This window comes from Aspergillus lucknowensis, assembly GCF_044049455.1.
Source record: "Aspergillus lucknowensis strain CBS 449.75 chromosome Unknown BJX67scaffold_15, whole genome shotgun sequence".
Classification (NCBI taxonomy): domain Eukaryota; kingdom Fungi; phylum Ascomycota; class Eurotiomycetes; order Eurotiales; family Aspergillaceae; genus Aspergillus; species Aspergillus lucknowensis.
Genome location: NW_027263559.1, coordinates 28956 through 56558, shown reverse-complemented (window position 1 = coordinate 56558; position 27603 = coordinate 28956). Strand labels below are relative to the sequence as shown.

General features: G+C 52.4%; 10 protein-coding genes across 10 annotated transcripts; 6 read left to right on the top strand and 4 right to left on the bottom strand.

The window, feature by feature from the left end:
• The first annotated feature begins 435 nt into the window (after positions 1–435).
• Positions 436–1346, top strand: BJX67DRAFT_60045 (GFA family protein). Its single transcript, XM_071035206.1, has 3 exons — positions 436–769; positions 849–1057; positions 1118–1346. Exons 1-3 carry the CDS (start codon positions 649–651, stop codon positions 1196–1198), a joined length of 411 nt encoding a protein of 136 aa, XP_070887035.1. The 5' UTR covers positions 436–648; the 3' UTR covers positions 1199–1346.
• Positions 1347–1635: 289 nt separating this feature from the next.
• BJX67DRAFT_371509 (putative citrate synthase) lies at positions 1636–6323 on the top strand (the record flags this gene model as incomplete). The annotated part of the gene is made up of 12 exons (XM_071031097.1): positions 1636–1847; positions 1906–2103; positions 2149–2892; positions 2958–3040; positions 3099–3160; positions 3349–3546; positions 3627–3991; positions 4232–4670; positions 4741–5000; positions 5441–5583; positions 5635–6200; positions 6237–6323. The coding sequence occupies 12 exons, from the start codon at positions 1636–1638 to the stop codon at positions 6321–6323; spliced, it is 3357 nt and encodes a 1118-aa protein (XP_070887034.1).
• Positions 6324–6468: 145 nt separating this feature from the next.
• On the top strand, positions 6469–8742 carry BJX67DRAFT_60016 (Zn(II)2Cys6 transcription factor domain-containing protein). The gene is made up of 3 exons (XM_071035205.1): positions 6469–6552; positions 6613–7306; positions 7372–8742. The coding sequence occupies exons 2-3, from the start codon at positions 6760–6762 to the stop codon at positions 8460–8462; spliced, it is 1638 nt and encodes a 545-aa protein (XP_070887033.1). The 5' UTR covers positions 6469–6552; positions 6613–6759; the 3' UTR covers positions 8463–8742.
• Positions 8724–10059, top strand: BJX67DRAFT_350959 (uncharacterized protein). Its single transcript, XM_071028864.1, has 2 exons — positions 8724–9702; positions 9756–10059. The coding sequence occupies exons 1-2, from the start codon at positions 9138–9140 to the stop codon at positions 9761–9763; spliced, it is 573 nt and encodes a 190-aa protein (XP_070887032.1). The 5' UTR covers positions 8724–9137; the 3' UTR covers positions 9764–10059.
• A 61-nt stretch (positions 10060–10120) lies between these two features.
• Positions 10121–10753, bottom strand: BJX67DRAFT_380259 (YbhB/YbcL family Raf kinase inhibitor-like protein; the record flags this gene model as incomplete). Its single annotated transcript, XM_071032757.1, has 1 exon — positions 10121–10753. One exon carries the CDS (start codon positions 10751–10753, stop codon positions 10121–10123), a length of 633 nt encoding a protein of 210 aa, XP_070887031.1.
• A 353-nt stretch (positions 10754–11106) lies between these two features.
• On the bottom strand, positions 11107–11572 carry BJX67DRAFT_350958 (uncharacterized protein). Its single transcript, XM_071028863.1, has one exon. The coding sequence runs from the start codon at positions 11553–11555 to the stop codon at positions 11325–11327; it is 231 nt and encodes a 76-aa protein (XP_070887030.1). The 5' UTR covers positions 11556–11572; the 3' UTR covers positions 11107–11324.
• Positions 11573–12339: 767 nt separating this feature from the next.
• BJX67DRAFT_380258 (uncharacterized protein) lies at positions 12340–12921 on the bottom strand (the record flags this gene model as incomplete). Its single annotated transcript, XM_071032756.1, has 1 exon — positions 12340–12921. The coding sequence occupies one exon, from the start codon at positions 12919–12921 to the stop codon at positions 12340–12342; it is 582 nt and encodes a 193-aa protein (XP_070887029.1).
• Positions 12922–13286: 365 nt separating this feature from the next.
• On the top strand, positions 13287–15163 carry BJX67DRAFT_371507 (MFS transporter; the record flags this gene model as incomplete). Its single annotated transcript, XM_071031096.1, has 3 exons — positions 13287–13452; positions 13510–13761; positions 13818–15163. 3 exons carry the CDS (start codon positions 13287–13289, stop codon positions 15161–15163), a joined length of 1764 nt encoding a protein of 587 aa, XP_070887028.1.
• A 506-nt stretch (positions 15164–15669) lies between these two features.
• Positions 15670–16868, top strand: BJX67DRAFT_59940 (SDR family oxidoreductase). Its single transcript, XM_071035204.1, has one exon. The coding sequence runs from the start codon at positions 15867–15869 to the stop codon at positions 16665–16667; it is 801 nt and encodes a 266-aa protein (XP_070887027.1). The 5' UTR covers positions 15670–15866; the 3' UTR covers positions 16668–16868.
• A 201-nt stretch (positions 16869–17069) lies between these two features.
• Positions 17070–27411, bottom strand: BJX67DRAFT_371505 (cytochrome P450-domain-containing protein; the record flags this gene model as incomplete). The annotated part of the gene is made up of 13 exons (XM_071031095.1): positions 17070–17511; positions 17560–18366; positions 18419–18755; positions 19612–20856; positions 20941–21175; positions 21231–22067; positions 22962–23157; positions 24563–24611; positions 24648–25004; positions 25035–25056; positions 25093–25098; positions 25138–25360; positions 25391–27411. 13 exons carry the CDS (start codon positions 27409–27411, stop codon positions 17070–17072), a joined length of 6777 nt encoding a protein of 2258 aa, XP_070887026.1.
• Between the last annotated feature and the right edge of the window lie 192 nt (positions 27412–27603).

Below are 27603 nucleotides of genomic sequence, written 5' to 3'. Positions count from 1 at the left end.
GTGGTGAACTCCACCGGAGGAAGACAGCATCTGAGCGGCTGGTCAGGTTCTCGACTTGGCCTGTCCTGCTCCGGAGAAGTTGGAGAAACTGTTCTGGTTCGCCAATTCGGGGCTGGGTGTGCCCCTCAAGCCCCTCCACAGCTCCTGGGACCTCAAAGCAGCATGCTTCTTCATGATATCGATAAAGGTTCGAAGAACGCGGACAAGAGAGAGCTCGTTCATCTTTGGAACCAATAACGGACTCAATTGATCTGAGCAATGAAGCACGACTCCCTCAGGAGAAGGGTTCTGGAGGTGGAAGGACGCTGGGAGGTTCGGCAATGACGTAAGTTTCCTGCGGCCGCCCCTCCTCGTCTTTTCTCCATGCCTCCGTCAAATGACAAATTCATGACTGCGGTGGCTCTTCTGACCACCGGCACCATGTCCGGAGATGTTCTCGATTTGACCGTGGAATCCCCGAATCATGAGAGGAGCCGAGAATGTCGGTCATAGCCGGTTATAAATATCCCTCCCTCCTCAGTTCTTTCTCAAGGGTCCTCAATCCATGAGTACCTTGATCGCTCTTCCTGTCTCTCTCCGTCCAATAAGACAACTATTCCGGCTTCTTTCCCTTAAAAACAGCCCAAAATACATCGTATTTACTTCACAATGCCTTTGACTGGTCACTGTCTCTGTGGCGCCGTCACCTATACTGCCAATGTCGATCAGCCTCTGCTCACCGGGTACGACCATTGCGATGACTGCCAGCGGCAGAGTGGCTCAACTTACTGTAAGTCACTTGCGCTTATATTCGAGGAGAGAATCTTTTATTTTTTGAAAGAGAATCCATTCTGACTAGCACAAATTAGCCCTTGTCGCTGTTGTCCCCAAAGACTCTTTGACCATTAACGGCCCAACCAAGAGCTTCGCGAAGAACGGCAGCTCCGGAAAGCCCGTCCACCGCATCTTCTGCTCGGAGTGCGGATCTCCCATCGCTCACGACCCCGAAGCTGCTCCCCCCATCATTGCCCTCAAGGCTGGCACCCTGGACACTGAAATTAAGAAGAACCTCAAGCCCGTACGTTTAGAAGTACCCTCCGGAGTCCGCAACATTCCGACTAACCCAATTTGCTGCTAGGACACCGAGATCTGGACTGCCGGCAAGCTGCCTTTCTGCCAGGAAAAACTGGAGCATCCTTTCGAGTTCATGCCCGAGTAAGCGACGAAAATTTTGGAAGACGAGTTATGAATGGAATGATATGCGAAGTCCTACTTTGACGATTTAATTAAATGACAACGACTGTTACTTTCTAGTTTCTAATTTCGTATTTTGCCCGAAGAGCTCTAACGGTACAATCGCAGTTGGGCAAAGCCCGAACTTTTCTGGGAATTATGCCATCTGTCCATACCTCGGTGCGGCATTTCAAATATCAACCGCTGTGATTGGGATACATCACCATGTGGTAGGACAAGGAGAAAGCTACCGAGAAACTCGACGCAGGGGACGTAACCTTCTTATTTGACGGAGGCGTTTGTGTGATGACCGTCTGAAGACATGTACATCATTTTACGTCTGCATCGAATACAAATGCCCTTTGCCCCAACAGTCACTGTTGGATTTAGGTACCACTTTGTGATATAACCCATCAGCGCAACATGTCTTCGGGCACCCTTTTTGTCAGGGACTCGAGGACGAACAAACAGTATGAGATCCCGATCAAGAGAAATGCCGTGTCCGCACGATATTTCAAGCAAATAAAGGCACCAGGAAGAGGAACGAATCGTGCGGATCAGGTGCAAACTGGACTGCGAGTGCATGACCCAGGATTGATAAATACAACCGTGGTGGAAACTGCCATAAGTTTCTCGTACACGAAGCTACCGCAGTCATGGACTATGGATAATATTTGGACTGACGCTTCCTAGGGATCATGAAAGGGGACTACTTCTCTTCCGCGGCTATAGCCTGGAAGAGTTGTGGGAGAGCGACTTTGAAGACATGCTACACCTTCTGGTCTGGGGGTCCTATCCGATGGCACCACAAAGAGAGAACCTTCGCCGAGAGCTGGCAAAGAACATGTTGGCCGTGCCAGAAAGCGTTCAGACGGCTGTGCGAGCCATGCCGTACGTATTCCTGCCCTCACTAAGGCCGCAGCTGACCGTCCACAGAAGCACGACACCCCCACTAGCACTCATGATCATAGGCCTATCCGCATACCTAGCCACCATTCCCGGCTCAATTCCCGCATCAACGAGCGCCAACCAATATCAGGGAAACCCGGACAACGTGGACCAAGCTGTGCTACGTACTGTAGCTGGCTACGCGGTTGTATTCGGAGCAGTAGCCAGCCATCGCCAGAAGAAGAGCTTCACACCACCATCTTCAGACAAAACCTACTGTGAGAATTTATTTGTCATGTCCGGCCTTGTCGACCCAGCCACAGGTTCTCCCGATCCAGTGAAGCTATCATGTTTCCGCCGCTTCGCGATGCTAAACGCAGACCATGGGATGGCACTTACAGTCTTCTCCGCACTCGTCACAGCATCCTCGCTGACAGATCCAATCTCGTGCCTGATTACATCCGTAACGGCAGCCTGGGGCCCACTCCATTTCGGTGCCACGGAGTCTGCCCAACGGGCCCTTCGAGAAATCGGGACGGTCGACAAAATCCCCGAGTTTCTGGACGAGGTCAAACAGGGGCGCAGGAAGCTCTTCGGATACGGCCACCGCTCCTACAACGGCGTCGATCCACGCGTCCGCCCTATCCAATCAATCTTGAAGGACCTCCCCTCGACCGATCTCCTGAAACTTGCCGAGGCGATTGAACAGGCCGCGAGCAAGGACGATTACTTCCGCAGCAAGGGGCTGTACCCGAATGCGGACTTTTATGGGAACTTTGTCTTTACGGGAATGTACGTTGGCTCTGTGCATGACGTGGTTCCTCTGATCGTCTTCGCTTGTCTGACTCACTTCTTAGAGGATTCGAGCTCGGTATGCTGCCGGTTGCCATGTTGGCGCAGCGAATCATGGGGATAATGGCTCACTGGAGGGAGTACATGCGTGAGTGGAGCGAATCCGATACAACGGTGATATATCGGATCTTTCTGACAAGATGTAGTGACAAACGGAAAATTGTTTCGCCCTTCTCATCTCTACACGGGGGATGTAAGGGAGGACACCGTACTTCCCAGGATCTAGGTCATGGACGCGCGCAATGTTGGATGATTCTGGATAGTTATCGTCATCGTACCCAAGTCAGGACGCTCGTTCTAATAAAACTCAACATCGTACGGCAGCCAGTCCCCACTGAGTAAACCCTATCGTATACCCCCCCGGAAGTGAGAGAGATGGCAGACCAAGTAACAGAGACAACGCCCCTCCTCCCACGCTCAAAACCATACTCGATCTTCACCCCAGCCCAGAAACGCCTCATCATCCTCACCGCAGCAATCGCCTCCAGCTTCTCCCCGCTCTCAGCAAACATCTACTATCCCGCCCTCAATGCTCTCGCTCGGGACCTGCACGTCACAGATGCCCAAATCAACCTCACCATCACCACATACATGGTACCCCTTCCCCCCGCCCTCCATCCCTATTATCCACCGATAACACCGATAAACCATTAACTAGGAAAACTTGGAGATAGATATGCCAGTCCCTCGCCCCAACATTCACAGCGTCCTTCGCAGACACCCGCGGCCGCCGCCCAGCGTACATCCTCTGCTTCCTCATCTACATAATGGCCAACATCCTCCTCGCCCTCCAACACAGCTACCCGGCCCTCCTCATCCTCCGTGCCGTCCAAAGCACCGGGAGCTCCGGGACCGTCGCGCTCGCCTCCGCCGTCGCAGCCGACATCATCACCTCCGACGAACGTGGCGTGTACATGGGGTTCACGTCGCTAGGGAATATCCTTGCCCCCTCGCTGGGTCCGATTCTCGGCGGGGTTCTGAGCGAGTATGCCGGGTGGCAGAGCATCTTTTGGTTTTTGGCGGTCGCGGCGGGCGCGGTGTTTGTGCCGATGGTTGTTTGGTTTCCTGAGACTTGTCGGGGCATTGTGGGGGATGGGTCTGGTGTTGCGGGGAGTTGGAATTTATCTGTTGCTGCTTGGTTGCGAGCATCTTCATCTTCATCATCACCACCACCACCACCACCACCAACAACGACAGGACGGACATCTACTCAGCGCTCACATCCAAACCAAAGAATCCCCCAAGAGCACTCTGCATCCGAAGAACCAGGTTCAAACAGAGAAGAAACCAAGACCCCCTCCCCGACCCTCTCAAACCCGCTGTCCACCCTACGCATCCTCTTCCACCCGCCCACAGGCCTGATCCTCATCTCAAACGGCCTCGTCTTCGCAAGCTACTACGCCGTCACGGCGGGAATTCCCTCGCTATTTAAGGAGATCTACGGGTTATCAGACTTGGGAATCGGATTCGCGTTTATCCCCGCGGGACTGGGCTCGTTGGTTTCCGCGACTTTCAACGGGGCGACGGTGGATTGGAATTATAGACGGGTGAGGGACGCCGTGCGTGGCCGGACTACTTCTGGTGGGGCTCGAGAGACGGGAGAAACGACGAGAGAGACAGAGGAGGAGGAGGAGGACAGGATAGATAGGGACGTTCCCGTGGGAGGGATATCGTTCCCCATTGAGCGCGCGCGGCTTCAGATCGGGGCTCCAATGACTGTACTTCTCTTCCGCCTCCCCTCCTCTCTCCCTACCATACAAGCTGTGATTGACTAACTGGCAAGTATAGCTCCTCTCCTCCCTCACGATCCTAGGCTACGCCCTCTTCCTCCCGACACACCCACCCCTCCCGCTCACACTAGCCCTGGTCTTCCTCATAACATTCACAATCACAGCCTCATACAACGTCATGAACGTGCTCCTGGTAGACCTGTACTACAGCACACCTGCTTCGGCAATGGCCACGAATAACCTGGTGCGGTGTCTTCTCGGTGCCGCGAGCACGGCGCTAGTGCAGCCTTGTATTAAGCGGTGGGGCGTGAGAGGGACGTACGCTGTTGTTGCCGGGATTATTGGCGGCGTTTGTTGTCCGGTCCTCATGGGGGTCTATGGGTGGGGGATGCGGTGGAGGGTTGCGAGGGAACTTCGTCGGAAGAGGGTTGGAGGAGGACGGGTAGGATAGGATCGGCGTAGAGGTGTTTTCCCGAGCTTTGGTATAACGAGTTGTTGCCACCGGTGTTGGCAGGTTCTTCGTGAACACCCATTAGAGGGTTATGTTAACTCGCCGGGCTGAGAATAGTCACCGAGATGGGTCCAGAGGAAGGCCTTGAGTTACACATATAGACGATGACAGAATATGTCTCTGTATAAAGTGAGCGTCTCCTCGGGCAGGAGTGAGTGAAGAACCCTAGGGTCCAGAGCATCAGCTACAATCGAAAGAAATAGTAGAAAGAAAAAAAAAAAAAAAGAGGGAAGATGATCTCCCACAGCTTCGTGCACATCGCCCTGCTCTTCATTTTCTGCTTGCTTTCCGCAGCCCAGCGCGGTCCACTGCCTCTCGATCTACCGATCCTCCACCTCCGGTATCCCAATACACCATGGGTGTTCCCGGGAGACACCCTTCTCATGTCAGGTATGCATGTGTAGGCCTTCTTGAGGATGTACAGTACTGAATTTTGGCCAGATACACATCCCCTGCCACGAATCAGCAGGCTCGGTCTCAACTCTAATTCGACATATCTCCTCCTCTTCGTTGATCTAGACGTCTTGTACGAGGCAACCTCCACCGTAATTCTGCACTGGTACCAGCCAGACATGATGGCTCGCCATAGCGAGAGCTTCTGGCTAGAACCGGCCGAGCGGGTGGAAGCCGATGGGTACAACAAGCATGCCTTGGTCAATGCAACCTCGGGAGCAGAGTACATTGCCCCTCAACCACCACCAGATACACATCATCGGTACGTGTACTTGCTGTTCGAGCAGCATGCGGGATACGAGTTCCCTGGCTGCTTTGGCCATATCTTCCCCGCAACGGTTAAAGCGAGGGCGGGGTTCGACACACGCCAGTTCATCGAGGTTGCTGGACTCCGGCCGCCCGTAGCCGGGAATTATTTCTTTGTCAACAATAACGAGGCCATGACGAGCACCACCCAGACTCACACGAGCCCGACGACAACGTGGCTAAGGTCAGCACCCTGTACCCAGCCGGGGACTGCTACGCGCACCCCATCAGGAGAGGCTCCGGAGCATGTGAGATGGCTGCAAAGGCGACAGATTGTCATGTAGGACAGGTCTGTGCCGACGCGGGACGGGATACTATCCGGAGGGCCATTGACACGCCACGTTGGTCCCGTTATTCCGGGAGTTGATTAGTTCCCAACCCACGGTGTAACCCACATGAGTAGCAGACGTTATCCTGGTAAAAAGAGTAATAATAAACGCAGACGATAGCTTACTGAACCCGCTCGCTTCCAATAGTACGGCTGGGCGGCTCTCTAACCCAGTGGCGATGAGCCGGCAAAAGCACGACCAAGATACGGACGTTGAAGTATCACAGAGCTCGTGATAAGTATTCATGCCCCTACCTAAAATTACACAAGCCATGCGTTCCTCCCATCAGCAACAGACTGAACACCAAAGATTCCATGGGATTTGTTGACACACCATGTGGTACGTGGGTCATGTAACGCGAGAGGACCCAGCTGTAGAACCGTTGCTACCTGAACTCCACCCAGCTGGATTTGTACTGTTGATCTGAGGAGCGTCTGCCGGCTCGTGGAAGCAAGATGTTGTAGAAAGTTTCCCTGTCATGGACCGTTTGTTGCCATATATATACAGCACCGAGGCAACGCACGTCCGCCCCAAAGCCCCTGACTTACCGCGAGGAGCACTTGCCATGAATCATCTTAGGGAAGAGGGTTTCTCTCCTGAGAAGCTGCCTAAGAGCGTCAAGGTGCGCTCAACTTGCAACGCTTGTCAGCAGGCCAAGATCCGCTGCAGCCATGACAGACCCTCCTGTAAACGCTGCCAGCGACACAATATAGATTGTGTCTACAGCATATCTCGACGGCTAGGGAGGCCAGCAAAGAAGAAGGACACCTCTCTCGACAATTCCCCCACATGCCAGACAAGGAGCGACAACCAGCTGAATAAAAAGGTGCGGCCTAAGAAAAAGAAAAGAATCAAAGACGAGCCGACGCCAGATTTCGGATCCTGCGAGCGCTCAGACAGTCGCGAAGGCAATCCTCTCTTCGATACTCTCACAGTTGGTCAGGGCCACCTCGACAATCTCGCGGTCGAGGACAGTCTGTGGAATCCAGCATTCGTGGACATAGTCACAGCAGCCCCCTTTTCATGTTCGTTCACCCAGTCTGCCCATCCGCTGCGAGAACCAATGCTGACTTGGAGGATGGACGTCTAGTCTCTGACAATATTGATATGGCCTCCGACAGCTGGCTCCATGAGTTCATGTCGAATCCTTTCACCGACCCTGCTCAAGACCATGGTTTGGAGGACCCTTTCGCTGGCGACGATGTCAAGATAGATGACACAACTTCGAAAACACCGATTGATCTAGACAATTTGCCAGTTCAGTCGGACAGCATTTCAGACGCAACTTCTGAAGCCCACGATCTGCTTTCTTCGAGTTATTCGGCAGGCGCCAACGGTTCCGTCATCCACTCCGAGGCCTTGTCCGGTACGTCGCAAGAGGCTTTTCAAAGCACGCCTGTCTTTACAGAGAATTTTAAACAGGAACTCTTCTCTTGGCCACAGCCATGCTCAGCTCTGGGACATGATTTTCCCACGGAACCGTCAAGCCTTTTTCCTCCAGTCAATTCCGTGAAACGGGCCCACGACTACAGTTTTTCCGGCGAAGAGCTCAGGGCAAGCTCTCGTAGTCTTTCCAGTAACTGTCGGTCCCAAGCCCATCAGCAGACCATTCGGGATCTTAACCGCGTGAACTTCTGTGCCTCACGCACAGGCCCCGCTGTCACCATCGACTCAATCTTGACCTGTCAGAGGGTTTTGCAACAGTTGACTGAATCCATCCTCCAATGCCGCGTTTGCTCCCAGGAAAGGGTGAATCTCCTTATGTTTGTCATCGTCAGTATTGATAGTCTGATCACCACACTAGACGCAATCACTTCCGGCGAATGCGATGTCGTTGACAGACTGTTCCCCGAGTGCTTCAGCCCGCTGGTACAAGATTACAGATCCGATTCGGCGGCTCGATGGTATAGAAGGAGTAATATGCAGCTCAAGTCGCAGCTAGAAGCATGCCCTCTGGTTGTTGGTGGCTTTTGTGTTCCAGCTGAAGAAAAGTTTCTGTTCGTGAGACGTGTTCTCCATAGTCGATTATCGGGATTGCTAGGAACAGTCCACCGCATTCGTCTCTGCACACAGGAGTCTCTGGCGCCTTCTGCGTCACGTGGTAGACTTGAGATGATGAGGGAGACCGATCAAAGGCTGAAGATGATTATTATGAAGCTGAATATGATGACCAGGCCGTGATATAGCTCGTGCTGGAGGAACCCGAAGTATCTTCATTACATAGCGTCATGCCCCCATTAGACGCGTTAAAGACTCGGTGCAAATTCATAACCGTGAAGAGTTGCCTTTCAAAGGTGATGCTAGTAGCAGACCCATCAGCCGGAATTTTGGAGTCACCTCTGCGTCATTCCGATACCTATCGCTCTGAAGCCAGATTTCAGGTATCCATCTGCATCAACGCCCAATACGATCATGCACTGGATAACATGCAAGGAGGCCATACTTGGTGCGTTTTCTTCAAAATCTGTGTGACTTTTAACGGGTTGGGGTGGGTGTGTGGTGCCACGCTAATTTGGCCTCGTGAAGGGACAGGCTGATATTGTCGCGCCCCGACATCCGTGAAGCGTCAGGCTGTTAAGATGACACTCCAACGTAAACCCGAGGTTATGTTCCACCTTCATCGGGTATAGGGTTATCAATACGCATGTGAAGAGGAGAACCGCGGTCATCGTAACCCTTCATATTAGGCTTCTCTGTTTCACTCACGAAAATCGAACGTATTAACCAGGGCTGAGTCTTCAACTGCATCAAAAGTCAGAAGGGCCAAGGTATTCCCAGGGAAGCACAACAAGAGGACATACCCACGTTCCGACTGAAATATCCGGCCTGGTTTTGTGCACATTCATTCTTCTCGCGATGGAGTCGGAAGCCCGTTGTCAGTGCTCGGTAGGGGCACTACAGATCGTAAATGAGCTTCGCAGCGCTCCCACGGTCGTGGAATTGGAAACAATCTTGGCGTTAATTGAGCGCGTACAAAACCAGGAACAAGCCATGCTGAAATGCAAGGAGTGCCGTGCGAACCCAAGACCATCTCTCATGACAATTCCAGCCTTGATTGACCAGTGCCTTGCTCTGTTCGAGGCAGCGTGTCTGGCATACAATGTAGCGCGGAAGAGTACGCTATTCGACCCGTCAATACCAGCTTTTGAACAGCCGCTACCCCAATTTTTATGTATCCGGAACAAAATACGACTGGGTCAGATGGAACTCGATGATGGCGAGGCAGGAGTGCTAGTGCGGATGCTTCTTGGGAAAAACGCAATAAAGCTTCTGGAGCTCTTGAGGGGACTTCAGTCGCTAACTAAGGAAGGTGTGCCGTCACACAGAATTGGCACCGCGACATTGAGGGTGTGCGAGTCGTCCTTGGAGTCGGCGATCAACCGTCTTGTGGTGTTCATGGAGCAGATTGATGTTGAATCAGGTAAGCGTAAAGGCTCAAGGCTGCACGGCTCGAGAGCTGACAGACCGACATAGGGCGTTGACGAAAGAGATACAACCACAGACGGCTGAGTTCGTGGTGAGATTGCAGGAGTAGCCTTGGCATATGGTAGCAAGATTAAAGCAGTTAACGATCCCTTGTACTGTTATTTAGACTTGAATCGAGGCGGGGGGAATCATAAAGTAAGACATCAGAACGCCAGGGCGAAGAGCCACAGAGTGAACAAAGGAAGTGCAATTGAGAGAGTACAGAAGAAAAAGGGAAGAACAGAGAGTGCATGCCTCGGTTTAATATTCTTCAATTGACCAGCGACCTCCCCTCTCTATTCCTAGTACCAGATGCGAGATGTTCAAGGTTTTGCCACGCGCCAGCCCTATGAGAGGAGCTCAGTTCTTTTCGTCTAACGAGGCCAAGGGCGCTCAAAGTGGCCAACCCACTGGCCCCAACCGATCACTTTTCCAATCAATGCCTTCTTAATCTGAGCTTTGCTGACTTTGTCGGGGCGATCGAAGTGGAGGGGCTCGTTGAGGGCGATAATCGTGTAGACGTAGCGATGGACACCATGACCCAAGGGTGCAGCAGCCCCAATATATGGCTTTCCCATAATATTTGGAACAAAGCCCCAACCCGAAATCGTGAGACAACCAGTGGAGTTCTTGTCTTGCTCGATGTCGTCATGGAAAACACGCCTGACGGTGGGTGGGATTCCATAGAAAAGACCATGGGTGATGATGCAAAAAGGTATGGGGACATCGAGGTCCTCACAGATTAGAGCGTATTGCTTGACATCTAGATCCAAAGGCGCCTGCCAACGCAGTTCAGGAAGTTTCCCAACTTTGTCCTCAGCCAGGCAGGTGTGGTCTGGGAGCAGAGGGGAGCCAGAGTGGCCACATTCGGGAGATTCAAGTATCATGTTAGCCTCGGGGTGTTCTTTGAAGGCGGCACTGTTGATAATCTGCCGAGAGTCATGACCACGAATACGGTAGAGGAGCTTGCTCAGAGCAAAAATGAGGTAATTGATTATGGCCGACATGAGGCTGGCGTGAGAGCCGCTTGTAGTAGGTGGGTTGGTGATATTTGAGAGTTGGCAACCTGGGGTACGAGGGACGGGAGTCACAGAAGCAAACAAAGACGGAATACGGAAGACAAAAGATGAGCAGAGTCGAGTAGAGAGTGGTGTTGAGGAGGTGGCGGAGTGAGGGAAGACATGGAGAGTCAATCCCGTCCAAAAGAGGAAGCAACACAGGCTCGGGCCGGTACCGGCTGCAGCTTCCTTCGGGGTCGGGTACTTTCATGCAAAACAAACATGGTGATCATTGTTCCTACGAGGTTCCCGGCAAAATATGTTAACTTCCATTTTTGTCATGCTCTGCGGCAGACTTCAAAGTCAATTGCATGGTCATAATGAATACTATCAATCCTATCGGGCGTCGGACCCCACCTCAGTCGTCACAACAGTACAATAAACAGTCAAATAAGGACGCAAAAACCAACAGAACGATACAAAGATGAATGTCAGAACATGTAGAGAGTGCCTATCGCCAGAGTATGAACAGGGTCACTAGTAGAACTTGCCCTGCTTGACCTCCCGGGGCTCATAGCCATTAGGGTATCGCCAGGAGAGAGAAACAGCGTCCACGGGTCCCATATGGCCCTTCCGCTGCCAAACGATACGAAACCACCAACCTCCAATCGGATATGAAGGTGAACAACCAAAATCTGCACCCCTCTTGCTCCTCTGTGAACATATACCGATCATGGCCCTTTGAGTTGATAAAATCAATGATTGTATGAACCATAGCCTGAGCTCTGAGTGGGAAGGTCAGCGTTTTCATGTGTTTTTGGTGAAAACGTATTCCCCAGACGAGACGTATATCTTTCCCCGCAGTCCAACGGAGCCATATCCCGGAGCCACTTCGAGGCGGACTGAGCTAGTCTGAGAAACTTCCAGAAAGGCTGCCCAATGGTTTGTGGGTGGGTTTCCCTCTTCGTCGCCAGTTCTTCTTGGAGCCCAATTACCCTACCCTAGTGTGCAAGCGGCTCGGCCTGAAGGAGTAGTTATTGTCTGACTATGAAGAAGGGGATTCTCTTGAAGGTGTCGCAGCAGGATTGAGGAAGACTGGAAAGGGAGGAAGGACCACCCAACTTGCTTCCTTCGAGGAAGGTCCGCCTCAGCGCCCTGTGAAACTCCGGAATTACGCCCGTAGGGAATGCTCATTCCAATGAGAACATCGAGAATACGAAAATAAGTAGCCCAGAGTTTGCAGAAGTTAGTAGGTTACGGGGAACCTTGAGGGTCCTCCTTTTTCCAGCAGCTCATATCTCCTTCCAACTGCGAATCGTGTGAATTTAAAACGCATGATTCGTAGCAGGCGGGCTTCGGCCTCACTATAGCCGACCGCGATCCAAGCAAATAGATGCCACCGTAAACGGGCCATCAAGTCCCAGTCCTCAGGAACGTTAAAATCGCACATCGATGCGTACTCGAAGCCAACTCCCAGCCAAGGAGCGAAAGTGGACCGGACAGCAAAACCAGAAGGTTCCGTGGCGCAAGATCATGATGGGTGAAGACAAATGGGTCGATGGTCATTGGCAAACCTTGCGGTAGAATCTGGTGATTTAGGCACTTCGGGCTGCTTTGCTGCTTGCATAGCTCGCCCTATGGATATAAAATTCGTCCAGAAAGAAGTGAGCAAATTCGGCTGGCCCAGAGTTCGCGGGAAGCCCGTAGTAATCTTCTAACCAGAAAGATCTGCATTCGCCTGTCACAAGAGATCCGGCAGTTGGAGAGGTAACAGATCTGAGCATTTTCACGAAGCGACGAAGCTGCAGAGCCAGCTTGACTGTCATGAACCAGCCCAGTTCCTTCCAGACGACGTCCAACGTAGTTCCCTCAAGCCGATCCATGATGATGTAAACATTCCGTTCGGTCTTAATCGTCTTTCGTATGAAAGGGCAACGGATCCCAAGCTGGCTAGCAACCTCAGTAGCCTTAATAACATCTTCGACCTCTGAAGAGTCATGTCGCTTGGCTATGAGATTTGGGGAAAGGTTGACTACCCGTGAGCTAGACGTGCACCACGGCGAGGATACAATCTGCTGGGCTAGTTCAGAGTCTGAATACTCGGTTAACAACTTTTCAAGGAAGGAAGACGCCATGGCCTCAAAGAGATATGGAAAATAGGTGGTGGAGGCGCTCATCTCGGCACAGACGAGATGTTCAGATCTGGTTCGGAATTACCGCCTGATCTCCCGCCTCCAGCCACATTATGGCCTCAAGTCTCGAAGATATCTGTGTCAGAGTTATAGATCAAAACCGGCCAATCACGGGCTCGGAGCAAAAAAGTTTATACCGCCTACCATAATCATTATTCTGCCACCAGTAAAAGCGGTCAGGTCCTATCCGGGCGTTCCGTCAGCAGCCAAACAATGAGCCAACCACTGTTAGATGAGGAGATGCAGGACAGCTGCTGGGAGCTCCACTGCTGGCTCCCTGGCCATGGTGCCCTTTGGGAAACTTCCGTTCCCGTGGATCCCATTTCTATCCTCCCTCTCTCCTATTTCCCATGGCGTCGTTTTCCCGCCTTGCCTCGTCGCCCGAGGAGGCGGACACCAACCGACACCAATCTCCGCGCTATGCCAGCGAAGACACCACCCCCACACAGCGTCGAGAGATTCTGGGCTGGTATGCTTATGGAATCGCTGCAGAGGTATTCGCCGTCTGTGGTGTCGGTATGTAATTTTTAAGAAGAAAATTGGCTTTAATGACGCGCGCGCTAAGTTTCCCAGGCTCGTTTCTTCCCCTCACTTTGGAGCAATTGGCCCGTGAACAAGGCTACCTGCCTTCAAGCCATCGCCCCTGTGTCGGCTCAGACGCGCCACCAGCGACCGGTAATGGAACGGCACCGGCGAACGAAGCCTGCGTGGTGCCGTTGATGGGCCTGACGATCAACACGGCGAGTTTTGCTATGTATACTTTTTCGCTAGCGGTGCTTATCCAGGCCTTGACCCTAGTGTCCTTCAGTGCACTCGCGGATTATGGTAAGGCGGCGAGTAAATATCCGGCTCATAGTTCCTAATGTTGATCTATCCGGCAGAAAGTAACCGAAAGACCCTACTGTTGACCTTTGGCTTTGTTGGCTCTGCGACCTCCATGCTCTTCATGTTGATTGCGCCTCCCCTGTTTGTTTTCGGGGCCCTCCTTGTGGTGGTCGGTGTCACCTGTCTTGGTTCGTCATTTGTGGTTTTGAACTCGTTCCTACCTATTCTTGTCGCCAATGATCCCTCAATCCCTACTCGTTCGAGCAAGGACGGCGATGAGCTTCAGAGCCTCCATAGTGAAGGAGACGAATTCTCTCTCCGGTCGTGGATAGACGATGGGGATACAGGCGGTAGGCCTACCCACGCTGAACCTCCAAAGGGTACCGGGTCAACATCGCCGGAGCTTCAACTCTCCACGCATATCTCGTCCCGCGGCGTGGGGTTGGGATATTGTGCTGCGGTCTTTGTGCAGATACTAAGTATACTTCTTCTCTTCACGCTGTCCAAAACATCTATGTCCAAATCCGTCCCCACGCTTCCACTCCGATGTGTTCTGCTGCTGGTGGGCATATGGTGGTGTTCGTTCACCATCGTTAGCGGGAGATGGCTACGTACGCGGCCTGGTCCGCCGCTGGAGGGCATTGCTCCCGGTTCGGGGTACCGCCAGAAATGGCGGGTCTGGCTTCGGTTAGTGGGCTTTGCATGGAAGTCCCTTTGGAAGACGATCAAGGCAGCCGTGCGGCTACGGCAGGTTGTCGTGTTCCTAGCTGCATGGTTTTTACTATCGGACGCCATTGCGACTGTTTCCGGGACGGCCATCCTCTTTGCGCGGACGGAGCTACATCTGAGCACTACCTCGGTGGGCCTACTGTCGATAACAGCCACGACTTCAGGAATGGCAGGGGCGTTCTTGTGGCCGATAGTGTCCCGCCGGTTCGGGCTGGCGTCGAACCACACGATACTCGTGTGCTTAGCACTTTTTGAAATCATCCCACTATACGGGATGCTGGCTTACATCCCGTTCATACGGAACTGGGGGGTACTGGGCCTCCAGCAGGCCTGGGAGATATTCCCCCTCGGTGTCGTCCACGGAGTCGTCTCTGGTGGGCTCTCCTCATATTGCCGGTCATTGTTTGGGGAGCTGATCCCACCGGGCAGTGAAGCTGCATTTTACGCGCTCTACGCGGCGACCGACAAGGGCAGTTCATTCGTGGGACCAGCCATTGTGGGCGCCCTCATTGACGCGACAGGCTCGGTTCGATCGGGTTTCATCTTCATTAGTATCCTGGTTGTCCTGCCGATGCCGCTCGTTTGGATTGTGAATGCGGAGCGGGGACGACACGACGCCATTGCAATGGCTCAACACATGCCCAGCGAAGAAGGGGAAGCGTTTCTCCGTTGAACAACAACGCCCCCGGCAAACCAAAGATATATAGATAAACGAGTGATGCATGATACCACGACAAACATTATACAATGAGGCACAATAGAAGAATGTCGAATAGATCCAAAAGAAAATCAATTGGTTTTCGAACTGCCTCCCGGCTGTGTATCCGAGCCCCCCTCGGTTCCAAGTCCGCAGCCTCGTTCGTGTCATTACCAACTCCTCCGTCAGCAGAAGCTTTCCGCGATCACCCGTACCTTAACTTCATTGAATCTGACAAACACCATCATAAGCAAGCCTAACTCAATTGTGAATCCAATCGACCCAATCACAGCTTCCGAATTCAAATAATTGCTGGCTTAGAATAACCTTTCCTAATGATTACGATTTCACCCACCATGCCTCTTCTCCTCGGAAACGATAGCCTAATACTGACAACGACTTACCCCCATGGTCCTCTCGTGGCGTCATGGACTCCAATGCCCCTCACCAGAGCAAGTTCGAGTGAAAAAAACATAAATAGAGCCCCTCTATCCGTTCATCCGGCTTGAGCTCTTTACCTCCAGAGACCGTGAAGTCAATCTGACGTCACATCACCGAATCACCACTTTCTGTTAAAGCCCCCAGCACCACCTATCAACCCTCCCCCAATTCATCCTTCAACACCCCCAGACAAAACAGAAACAGAAAAATCACAACCTCAGAAGCGAAGCTAACGAAAATGCCCCAACCGATCCCCCAAGCCGAATCCCTCCACGACCTCTTCAGCCTAAAGGGCAAAGTTGTCGTGATAACCGGCGCCTCCGGCCCACGAGGCATGGGCATCGAAGCCGCCCGCGGCTGCGCCGAAATGGGCGCCGACGTCGCAATCACCTACGCCTCGCGCGCCGCAGGCGGCCTGAAGAACGCCAAAGAGCTAGCGGAGACATACGGCGTGAAAGCGAAAGCGTACAAGCTGGACATCGGCACCTACGCGAGCGTCGAGAAGCTAGTCCAGGACGTGATTGCGGATTTCGGACACATCGACGCATTCATTGCGAATGCGGGCCGGACTGCGAATTCGGGGATTCTGGAGGGCAGCGTCGAGGACTGGGAGGAGGTCCTGCAGACGGATTTGAATGGGACGTTTCACTGTGCGAAGGCGGTGGGTCCGCACTTCAAGCAGAGGGGTAAGGGGAGCTTGGTGATTACGGCGAGTATGAGCGGGCATATTGCGAATTACCCGCAGGAGCAGACGAGCTATAATGTTGCGAAGGCCGGGTGTATTCATCTGGCGCGGTCGCTGGCGAACGAGTGGAGGGATTTCGCGCGCGTGAATAGTATCTCGCCTGGATACATTGATACTGGGCTGTCGGACTTTGTGGACCAGAAGATTCAGGATCTTTGGCTCAGTATGATTCCTATGGGACGGCATGGGGATGCGAAGGAGTTGAAGGGGGCGTATGTCTACCTAGTCAGTGATGCCAGTACTTATACTACTGGCGCGGATATTCGCATTGATGGCGGTTACTGTGTGCGGTAGCTTAAAATAAGCTACCCTACTCTGAAGATGGCTTGAGATGGTTCTGGGAGTTAGAAAATACATATGATTTGGTGAGACTGCTTGATATTATGACCATATTATGGAGAACGGAATTTTGGTTCGGCGGTGTATAGGATCTATACGCAGATCATCACCTCATTTATTTGCCTGGGTCACTTGTCCCTCAGGAAAAAAGTTAAAAGTGATAGTCTGAGTATTGATCTATGCAGTTGCATTCATGTTCATCTCCATACAGTCATCACTGCGGCAATTCGCCGTCTCATTGCAATTCACTGGTCCCAACTCATTTCCAACTCAATCCGTAAACCAACATCTGCCGCAGGAGATGGGAAACACACCGGGAATAAGATATAAGAAACCTGTTTTTCTCTTTCACGTTGATTAAACAATCGTCCTCCTCTTAACACCAACCTTCAACCCCAGCGGCTTCCGCAGGAAACCCTCGCGGGTCTCCATAGGTCCATCCTGCTGCAGCTGCCAATCGAACATACGGAAAACAGTAGCACAGATAACCAAGAGTTCCATTTCGGCGACGTTACGGCCCACACAGGCACGAGGACCGGTGGAGAAGGGAATGAAGGCGGCCTTCTGGCGCGCAGTAAGACGGGCAGGGTCCCAACGCTCAGGGACGAAATCATCGGCATCGGGGCCCCAGATTTCGGTCGAGTGATGGATTGTGTAGCTGGGTACGGAGAGGACATCGCCGGGTTTGAAGATGTGGCCACTGATCTCGACCGGGGGATTACCGGCCGGGATCTCTCTGGGAAGACCCAGGGCCGAGGTGCTGTGGATGCGCATGGTTTCCCAGATGACCCATTGCAGGCTGGAAAAATTAGCTGAGCTTGACCGTGAGAGAGAGGGTTGCGCTTACTAAGGGATATCCTTGACCATGGCGTGAGTGGGAACATCAATGTCCGTAGGGATGGCTTCGTCAAGAGTCTTGTTGAGCTTTTCAATGACGCCAGGAGTGCGAAGGGCCCAGTAAAGGATGGCACAAGATGTGTTGGAGGTGGTGTCGGACCCAGCAATAAGCTGGGTAAGGGCCTCAGCGGTAAGCTCGGCGCGGCCCAGCTTGTTGCCGTTCTCATCCTTGCCCTCCATCAAGCGAGCGAGTAGATCAACACGGGTATTTTTGGCCATAACCTCGGGGCGAAGACGTTCGTTAACACGGGCGATAGCAATCCCAGCCAAGTTCTCAACGGCCGCGAGACCATCCCGGAAGAAACGATCGGGAAGGTATTTGGCAAAAGGCTTCAAAGCAGGATAACAGCCAAGAGTGGCGGAGACTTCACCACGACGGTTAAGAACCTCGACGGCCCGGACGTAAGAAGGAGGGTCATCAGGGGACTTGCGCATCTCAGCAATGTCCTGGCCCTTCTCGAGCATTCCAAAGGGTGCGCCGAACGCCAGGTCACCGATGATGTCGAAGGCCACAAAATTGAACCAGTTCAGGGCATCGACAGTGGCATAGCCATTCTGAGGGTTGCGCTGGAGGTCGGAAACACGGTTCAACTGTTTGACGAGTGTCTCGATGTTGGCGTGGATGTACTGCTCAAACTGACCAATCGACTTCGTGGAGAATGTGTGAGAGACGGTCTTGCGCTTGCGAGTATGCTCTGCACGATCGCGGGTGTTGAAAAGACCACGGCGAATAGAGACGAAAGCGTCATAGAAATCACTGCCTGCCATTAGCATGGATCGCCCTGCCTTGACCATGACCGATGACTTACGCCTTCAAGAAACCATTTCCGTGTCCGTAAACAGCCTGGATAGCAGCGTCGTCGGCAATGGAGATATGCCTTGGAGCAATGCGAACCAGCTTCCCGTATTTCTTGTGGACGTCATTCACCGCAAGAAACCGAGAGCCCTTGCGGGCCTGAAGCAACAGCCAGAAATTTGTCCAAGCAGCCAGGCCAGGTGCGGGGATATCACTCAGACGCAACGTCTGAAGATACGGTACGAAGTAGTATGCGGCTAACAGCCCAAGGAGGACATAGGCAACCCCCACAGGGGAGACGAGGTTGGACGACAAGTGATCGACGAGCATGATGGGATGGGCGGGTGAAGCTATGATCGAACAGCGTTAGCGAAGTCTTAGCAAGAACAGGAATTTCGACGAAGCCGATCTTCGACCAGGAAGACTCCGGTATGAAAAAAGCAAATATTCCTGCGTGCTGGCCATAGAAGGCACTCACTGAGTTGACAGGAGTCGACTAGATCCGGAGAATCCAACCAGACAAGGCGAGTAGTACGGTGAACAGGAAGTTCAGTGATGCCAAAAGCTGAACCAGAAGGGGAATCGGGCAGTGATAAGGGAAAAAGGGCGGAGAAATCAGCAATATTCTAATCCATGATGCTCCGAAAGTCAGACAAAGAGCCAGCAGCAAGGCATTCTGTGTAGAGATATTTATGGTGGGTGATCAACAAGGCCATCCCCGAGGCTCAGCAAATGTACGGAAGTTGAGGTCGGGAGTCTGGGGTTTTGGCTCCTGGTGAGCGCCAGCCGATTCACCTCCCCGACTCTGCTTCCCCGCCCATTTCGTTCGGTTATGCTTGGGGCTTTGGCCATGGTATGCGAACCGTGGTTGGGGACCAGATGCATAGACGAATCACACGCGCCGTAGCCAAGGGAGGCTATTTCCACGACCAATGGCGATGACGATGATGGTGATGTCTTGATTCCCCCCGTCTGGAGGTGTGATCAGGTCAAGTGGAATTCCGTCTGGCCGTTTTCGTTCTTTTGCTTTCCCGTCCCCGTCATTGGTGGTCAGGTGCCTCTCAGCCTCAGGCTCGACAATGTACTTCAAAGTACAAAGTCACGGGACAGCTAGGGAGGTGCTCATAATCATCGCTTGATACTATGTTCAAAGGCTTCTCTTCTATATGCACTACCAGTCGTCCCCCTCTACCTTGTACAGCCCACTCTTCCGCTTCTCTGCCTCCCACTTATCAAACCACGCCTTCATCCGTTCGCGGCTCTTCTGGCTGCCAACATTGACGGTGGGGATAACCCGGCCGATTCGTAGCGCACAACAGAACATAGTCAGCTCACGGAAAGAGCTATGCTCGCTATACGGCACTCCGAAGCACGCGCTCTCCCGCGTGCTCCCACGTTGGGGGGTCAGGTCGCGCACGGAAAACGGAGTCTGCCAGTGTGCAGAGTGGAGCACGGTCGACACGGGCGGGTTGTCCAGCGTCCTCCCAGCAGGCGGTCGGTACGTCCACCCTGTTGGACGGAACCCGACTACCCGGGAAAAGTGCGGCTTCATCGAGTCGAGATAGTCTGCGAGAGTTTCTGCGCGGATCTCGAAAAGTGTTTGCATATGCACTTGGGCTTCGAGGGGATCTTCCGTTAATAACGAGGATAGCTCGGCATCCTCTAGACAGGCACACACGCGCTGTTTGGCCGCTGTTGCGTAGATCTTGCTCTTTAGTGCTCGTGCTACGGCCAGGCATATCCGCTCTTTGCCGATACTATACGTCCCAATGACCACGAGTAACCGGCCTTTTTGTCCGGACCGTGTCGGTGACTTGGGAGCGCCGGTAGCGGCAGAGAGGAACTTGCTGATCGGGTTCTTCGATACTGTATTGGAACTTGCTGTCTGGAAGGGCATATAGCCAAGACTGTCGTACTCGCCCTGGTCGATGCGGGCACAAAGCTCTGCACACGCGCTTACAACATCCGTTTGCCTTGGAAACGCATACTTAGGGCTGAGGTATGTCGTGTCGAGGTAGCAAACATCAATCCGCTGCTGCCAGTTCTTGCCCGTCTTGGGATCGACAACATCAGGACGCAATAGAGAATGCCGCACATGCTGTGGGGATGCGCGGAAATCACCACAATGCAAAACCCTCCGAATTCGCGTCGAAGACCCAGAGCTCACGGCTTTCTCGAAAAGAAATATCGCACTGCCCGGACAGTGGTTGGCCTCAATCATAGTCACCTGCACACCTCCAGTTTCAGGTACTTCGGTTTTCTGTTCAAACTCTAGGTCAACCAGCCATTTCGGGTCGACCTTGAGTTGTTGGCGAACCAGATTTGCGGTGGCCTTGCTGCAGTATATTGGTCCGTGGCGCCACGACTTGGAAAGCCCAATGTAATGATCGCTGTGAAAGTGGCTTAGGAAGTAGGCATTGCATCCTTCGACAGCTCCATAACGGAAGGCATCTACCGAAATCGAGAAGCCGGTAATAATCTTATAAAAAGGGCAGGTTCGCTGATAAGCCTGTTTGCCTCGAGAAGCGGTATCACTTGCTGCGGCCTCTGCCCAAGCAGTATCTTCAGCATTACCTGCCATGATTTTCGAGAATGCACTTGAAGATCGGGAGGTCTTTGGCTCAAACGGGTCGCGTTGTGCTGGTTTCGGCACGGCAGCACGGTCCGCTAACGTGCGCCTCTCAGAAGTCTCGAAACTCAACCCAGACATTTTTGGCGGGATTGTGCTAGGTTTGCCGTCAAGACAATCATTGACATGGGCCGCTATACCCTAATGTGGACTCCGTTAGCTCGCTTCGCACGATAGCCGGAGCCTCACGACTTACCATCTCGTCAAGTCCTTCCAGGCTCCCCTCGCATACCGGACAAGCGTGGACTTCATCAGGACAACCGACAAAATCCGTGCTCGAATCATTCGCCTCGAACCTGAGAACTTCATGTTCTGTCGCCTCTTCATCATCTACAGCATCTAAGAAGAGCTCCTCCCCTCCGTCTTCATCCCTTTCTATATCGTCAAAATCCGGATGTTCATCATCTTGCATATGGCTCGTGGCTTCTCTTACCAGCGGAGGTACATCGACGGTGAAAACTCGTCTCATTGCCGTTTTATCTTCGTTGGGAGGCGCGTCCGTTCGTTTCTCATCCTTTTCCCTTATTGTCGGCGCGATCACCCCTTCCCTGTCTCCCAGATCTTTAAATGCAGCTAACCCCTCCTCTTCACTATCCGACTCATCGATAAACGGTCCACTCGCTTTCTTAGTTTTCACCGTAGTAGCCTTGTCCTCCCGCGTTGTCATCGTACCGTGAATAGATTGAGCTGAATCAACCCTCCGTCGTTTGACCACAGACCCGTTCTCACTATACCTCTCATCTTCCCCAGATCTTGAAGGCCCAAGACCCTCACCCCAAATATCGTCCGGTGATTGGGATCGTAGCCTTTCCGGCTCCAAACCCCCCGAAACCTCCACATCCCCGTTTGCCCCAAAATTCGTCCCCCTCGCATCGCCCAAGAACAAGCCCTCTTCACCCCCATTCGTCGAACTGCTCCCCCTTTTTAGAATCCGTGGGCGAGGGGTTGTTACCCTTGCATCGGGTCGCTCCCCTTGCGCCGTAAATTGCGTTATTCGAGCTTGTCGAGAGGTCGACTTCGGCGGTCCATCTGCCTTTTGGAAGAAGTTATGGATGGTATTGTTTTGTTTCTTGGATGACTGCGGTTTAGCTCCCGACGAGGACTTTGAAGGCGTAGAGACCCGCCTATATGATCCAGCCATCCCGAAAACTGAGATGGAGTGTAAAAATAACTTCGAAGGCGCGAGGTGGGGGAGGTTGTTCGACTGGGGTGTGCGGAGCGGCGCGGGATCAGTGAAGATACATATTCTCAGACCAATGTAAGGTATGTGTAGTCGTAAATCGTCTAGTATATCCAAAATGCGTAACAGCGGCGCCCTTCGCGAATTCTGTACAAGAGACGAAAGAGAGCGGCGCGTGGGATGAGCAAAGGGTGGCCACCGTCTCGGAGCACGGCGACACGAAGTCACGTGACTACATTTTCTACGAATTGGGAAATAATGGCTTTAGGTGGAGCTTTCGATTTTGAAAGCCGTTCATTCGGCTGAAATCCGAGGCAGATCGCCTGCGTGAAATTCTCAAGTCTTCTCGCGCAGGATATCATAAGGTAGCAGGATAAGCTAGGGGTAGCCGGGGCCGTTGAAGCCGGCGCTCCTGATAATCTGTCTTCCGTCCATGCCCCGGTCTTACATCATCACATAGGCTTCATTGGCTTCCAGGTCGAGAGTCACTGTGTTGCGCAACACAGGAAAAGCGTGAAATCGTAAAATCGCGTTAAGTGAGGTAAACGGGGATCAATTCGAGCGGATCACCGAGCTTTACCAGCCTGGTTTGCGGCCTCTGTAAAAACAAACGTCAGCACACACTCCCAGAAGATACATGTAGATAAACAAAACACCTCATCGTATAGCGAAAGAAGGGGAAAGGAACATACCTCTTCGCGTCGCATCCTCCAAAAGCCCAACGTCAACCTCCGACCGCGGCAATACCACATACCGCACCACGCTACCTCGAATAAACATATTTTTCACCGAGGAGAGGTGGGGGTATTTGTCGAGATCCAGCACATCGATGTCGTCAAGCTTAATGTTGAGGTATTGGTCGACTGATTTCAGTGTTCCGCGGATACGGATATCATTCTTGAGCTCTATCGTGACGACTTGGTTCGTGAGCGTCTTAAAAAAGCTGGCACCAGAAAGTTCGTTAGCAGATGGCAAGAAAATTCAGCAATTGGCCAAGCTAGCTATCCCACGTACCTGAAGAATAGCATGTCGCAACTCGAGGAGGGCTCTGAGAGGGGTATCTTGTTTCGTGGAGACCCAACTGGAGCGCAGCGCTCAAGAGAAGGGAGGTTGCCACGTGATAAGCCTCCGTCAAGGTGAAAGAATATCCGCTAGTACAGATTGGGAATTGCTTCGGAACAATAAGAATCTACCTCGAAGTATCCTCCGTATTTCTAAAATTTTGGGACAAGAACTCACAAGAACTCCGTCATGCATTTTCTTGGTATGGCTCAAAACACGAGTTCTGCATGAACCTCGATGCCTGGATGCAAACTACTGCAAACAGGGGCGACCAGATCACCTGAAATAGCAAACGACCCTGGAAACTCATGATGATGTTGTCGATATGATCCAGGACCGACTGGACGGGAAAGAATGGCAGCAATTTTTTTTAGAAATACACAAAAGCATTCATAATTCGCGGTTAATTGCCAAAGTCAACAAACATTCAACTTATCTTCCAAACCACACCCGCACCCGCACCCGCGGCCGTGGGACCCGAATCTCAGGGTGTGACTTATATAGACCTAAAGCCTTCAAATAGTTATCAACAGCAGAGGAAATGCAATTGTCATTGATGTTAGTAGTATTGGGGGTATAGCTTGAGAATAGTACTCCATAGAAATCCAAGTTGTGGCATCTCCCTTTGATCTTTTGTTTGAGCAACGCCAACTTAACAATGTTTAGGTATATAGAAAACTTCTGTCCAAGATTTCATCGCATACAAGAGGCAATTTATTCTCAAATTCTCTGGAGCATGTTGCCAGTGTTTAATGAAAGAGGATTTCCAATCACGCATGAGTTTACCACGCGCAATATCTCAGCTCCAAGATACAGACCATCGACCAAGATATACAATATTATAGCACAAAATCACTGAGTATTTAATAAACATCCCAATCAGTCGTAGGTAATCTTTGCGAACAGATAAAATTCCATTCTCTGTTTGTTATACTTGTCATTGATCTCAATCTCTCATTTCATCATCCTATTTCCTTCCAAGCCTCACGTCATCAAGACATTGCACAACAGCAAACCGCCCACACATCAGCATATTAGGTGACATCAAACATAAGAATAGGAGGAGCTCGTCGCCAGGACAAGAAACAGAAAAGAACGAACCTCCAGGGTTCGGTATTAACGGATTAAAAGAGTGGCGTGGATGCAAATGCAAGACAAAATCCCCAGGCCAGAGCCGCGCTCACCCCATCCGATCCTTTTGCAAACCGCCCTGAGCCTTCGTGGGCTTCATGGCCCAGCCAGATAAGCATGTCCAGCCAGATCCATGTTTACGCCCCTCATCAAACACGCTCCCAATCCCTTCGAGTAACTTGGCTTTATCCCGACCCATCTCGACTTGGAGTTTCAGAAGCCATTGCTCCCAGACCCAACCGCCGAGCAGACCCGTAACCGATGCGACATCTGCAGTACTTCCCAATGGGCCTTGTACCGCCTCGTATCCCTCGATCAGGCTCTTCACTCGAGGGTCAGGTGTCTCCCTGGGAACCTGTGGCTTCTGGGGTTCCGTTCCCATAGGAAGGCAAATCCACCCCCGCTTGATTCCAACGAAAGATTGCCTCCGCAGACGGCCAAGGAACTGCTTTGTTGGCATCGGGTCATATCCTCGTATCTTGAGGTTGAACGAAAACTCGATGGATGTTGCCGAAGCATAAGGCCCAGCGCGGGATATCTCGGCATCCATCACAAAGAATTCCAGATAACCTCCTGGCTTGAGGCAGCGACGACATTCTCTAAGGCAAAGATCGTACTCATCCAAACTTTCTCCTACTGGGCGTTCCGTCTTGAGAAAGGCAGGGAGAGAGCGAGCAGAGATCACGTCGAACTTGTTGTCAGGGAATGGAAGCTTCCATAGGCTAGATACTTGAATATGTCGATGGTTGGTTGGCCCCTTGATGGCGGGATTGACTTTCTGATGATCAGTGTACACCGTGTAGACTTTGACATGAGGATAATCATGCGCGAGGTGCCAAGCCCATTCAGCAGTAGCATGGCCCCCCAGATCGAGGACCCTAACCTGGCGGCGCTTGGGATTCTTTCGGGAGGCCGTGCTTGTGCCACTTCTAGAGATGCGTTTCTGAACAGGACTTGCGAGTAGATAACCACCGTTGAGATACCTCAAGGCCTCCATCGCCCACAATGGTTGGCTGATCTGTGAAAGCACCAATTGCTCTTTCTCAACCATGGAGAACTGAGCTTTCTCGGCGAGAACGGAACCAAGAACGGAATTGCGAGGAGCCTGGGAAAATGGACCGCTATATGATGGCCGCTTCGGAAGGACTAACTCATAATTCCCCATCAAACACTTGTTGTGCAGATCGGACAGACCAAGGCGACTAGATTGAACAGCATCGAAGCGAGTGCTACGGTGCATGAACGTATCTCGCCTTCGAGATTGGTCCAACAGGAACTGGAAGCCACGCCAGTATATCGAGTCCTTACTTGCCTGCGCAGCAGGAAGAGAACTGGGAGGCTCTGGCAGCGTCTCAGAGCAGCGAACGGGGTTTTCCCGCTCGGGTCGCGCAGTAGTTGGCTGTTCCGAACTACTTTCGTCAGGTTCATCCACTTGCTGGTCTTCATCCTCGACGTTATTGACCGGATTGGTTTCGCGGAGGGCAGCAAGATACGAAGCCTGTGCGGCCAGCCAAACGCTAGTCCTATCCAGACTTGACAAGGCTTTCTTTTGCAATTCTTCGGCATAGTTCTCATCCTGCTCGTCGGAATCATAAGTGGTCACGGGCCTCGATAACTCATGAACACCTTCGCTAACCGGACTAATAGAGCCCTCTGTTGGTAGACGTGCCGGACTCTCAGGAATCCTAATCGCAGTCTTCGGCGCATAGACCGCGGTCAGTTGCTCATCATTGGACCTCTCTGGCAGATCGAGAACGTGTTCGACGATTTCGCCCTCGGCCCGAGGGAAAGGAAGATTGTAAAATCTTTCGGCTGTGGCAGATGTCGGCGGCTGGTTTAACTTTGGCAAAGACCAGGTATGGCGGGCTCGGGCGCCCAGCGAGTTGAAGAACCCTCCAGGAGATGGGATACTCAGCCCACTGAAACTATAATCTGACAGTTCAGAAACCGGGGTTTCCTCGTCGAGACGATGACCTATTGGTGGTGCCGAGACTTGCCACATCTCCTCGTTATCTTCTGAAGTCTCAGACCAAGGCTCTGGAGTTCCTTCGAGCGGAATGAATTGTAGAGTTGCCAAGGCACCCTCAGGAAGAGAAACACCCCGGTCCGAGGGCGTATCTTCCCGTGCAGGTTCACACCCCGTCTGGCCAGTAGGGGAAGCGGCCTGTCCAGGTATCTGCGGGAAGTCACCAATGAATCGGCGCCAATCATCGTCAGCGCTCTCAATAGCAATTTCGATGCTTGGTATCTCGTCAACGTCAGGATTCGAGATATCTGCGTGCTCTGGCTCGTCCTCTGAATCCGGAAGAACATGAACCTCGCGCGCATTCCAGTCGGTATCGGGGAGAGAGCGCAAGTCGGGTGTGGATGGCGTGCTGATATTCGACACCTGGTCTGATGACACACTGCCATCTAGCGACGGTGTTGCATGCATGGCGGGAACAGAACGCGTAAGCAGCGATAATGCCGCCGGGGAGACCGGGATCTTTTGTGGAGGAGTCGGTGGAATCGGCGAGCTCTTTGGAGCCCCATGAAGGGAGGGCCAGTTGTTCGAGGATGGGATGGTGAGAGTCGGATAGCGCTTGCGGGTGCTCGGAGACGTGAGAGAATCGCGTCGAGAAGATGGCGTAGTCAGACTCGTAGGTCGAGAGCTAGAATATGACATGCACTCATCACTGAAGTCCGACTCATCGTCTGTTGCGTCGTAAAGGTCATCAAAGTCTTTCATTTGATTCTGCCAGTCCACATCTGAACACGACGACAACGACCCCGCAGACAAGGGTGAGAAAAGGCGTTTGCGTCTGGTGGACGGGGACGAAAGGGTCGCGGTCCTCAGCTTCAGCTGCGGTGCTGGAGGCTTTCCGTCATTGTCTGTCGGGCTGCGTCCGGTTTTGTCTGCAAACTGCGTCTCGCGCGAATCCTCAATTATAGTATTAAGCCTCGTTCCTCGGACCTGCCGAGAGGGAGGGAATCTGGCAGTTGCAGGACGATTCGGCTCAGCCATCGTGCCTCGTAAGCTGCTGGACGGATTATTGTACGTGAGCAGTGCAAGAAGTTCTAAGCATCAAAGAGTACTTCTAGGGGTATCTCAACAGCTTTCGACCCGATCAACGGGGCTTGGGGAACAAACAATAGAACGAAAGACGGCCGAGCTTCCAGAGCCGACGGCGCGACAAGGGAACAAACAACGGAAAAC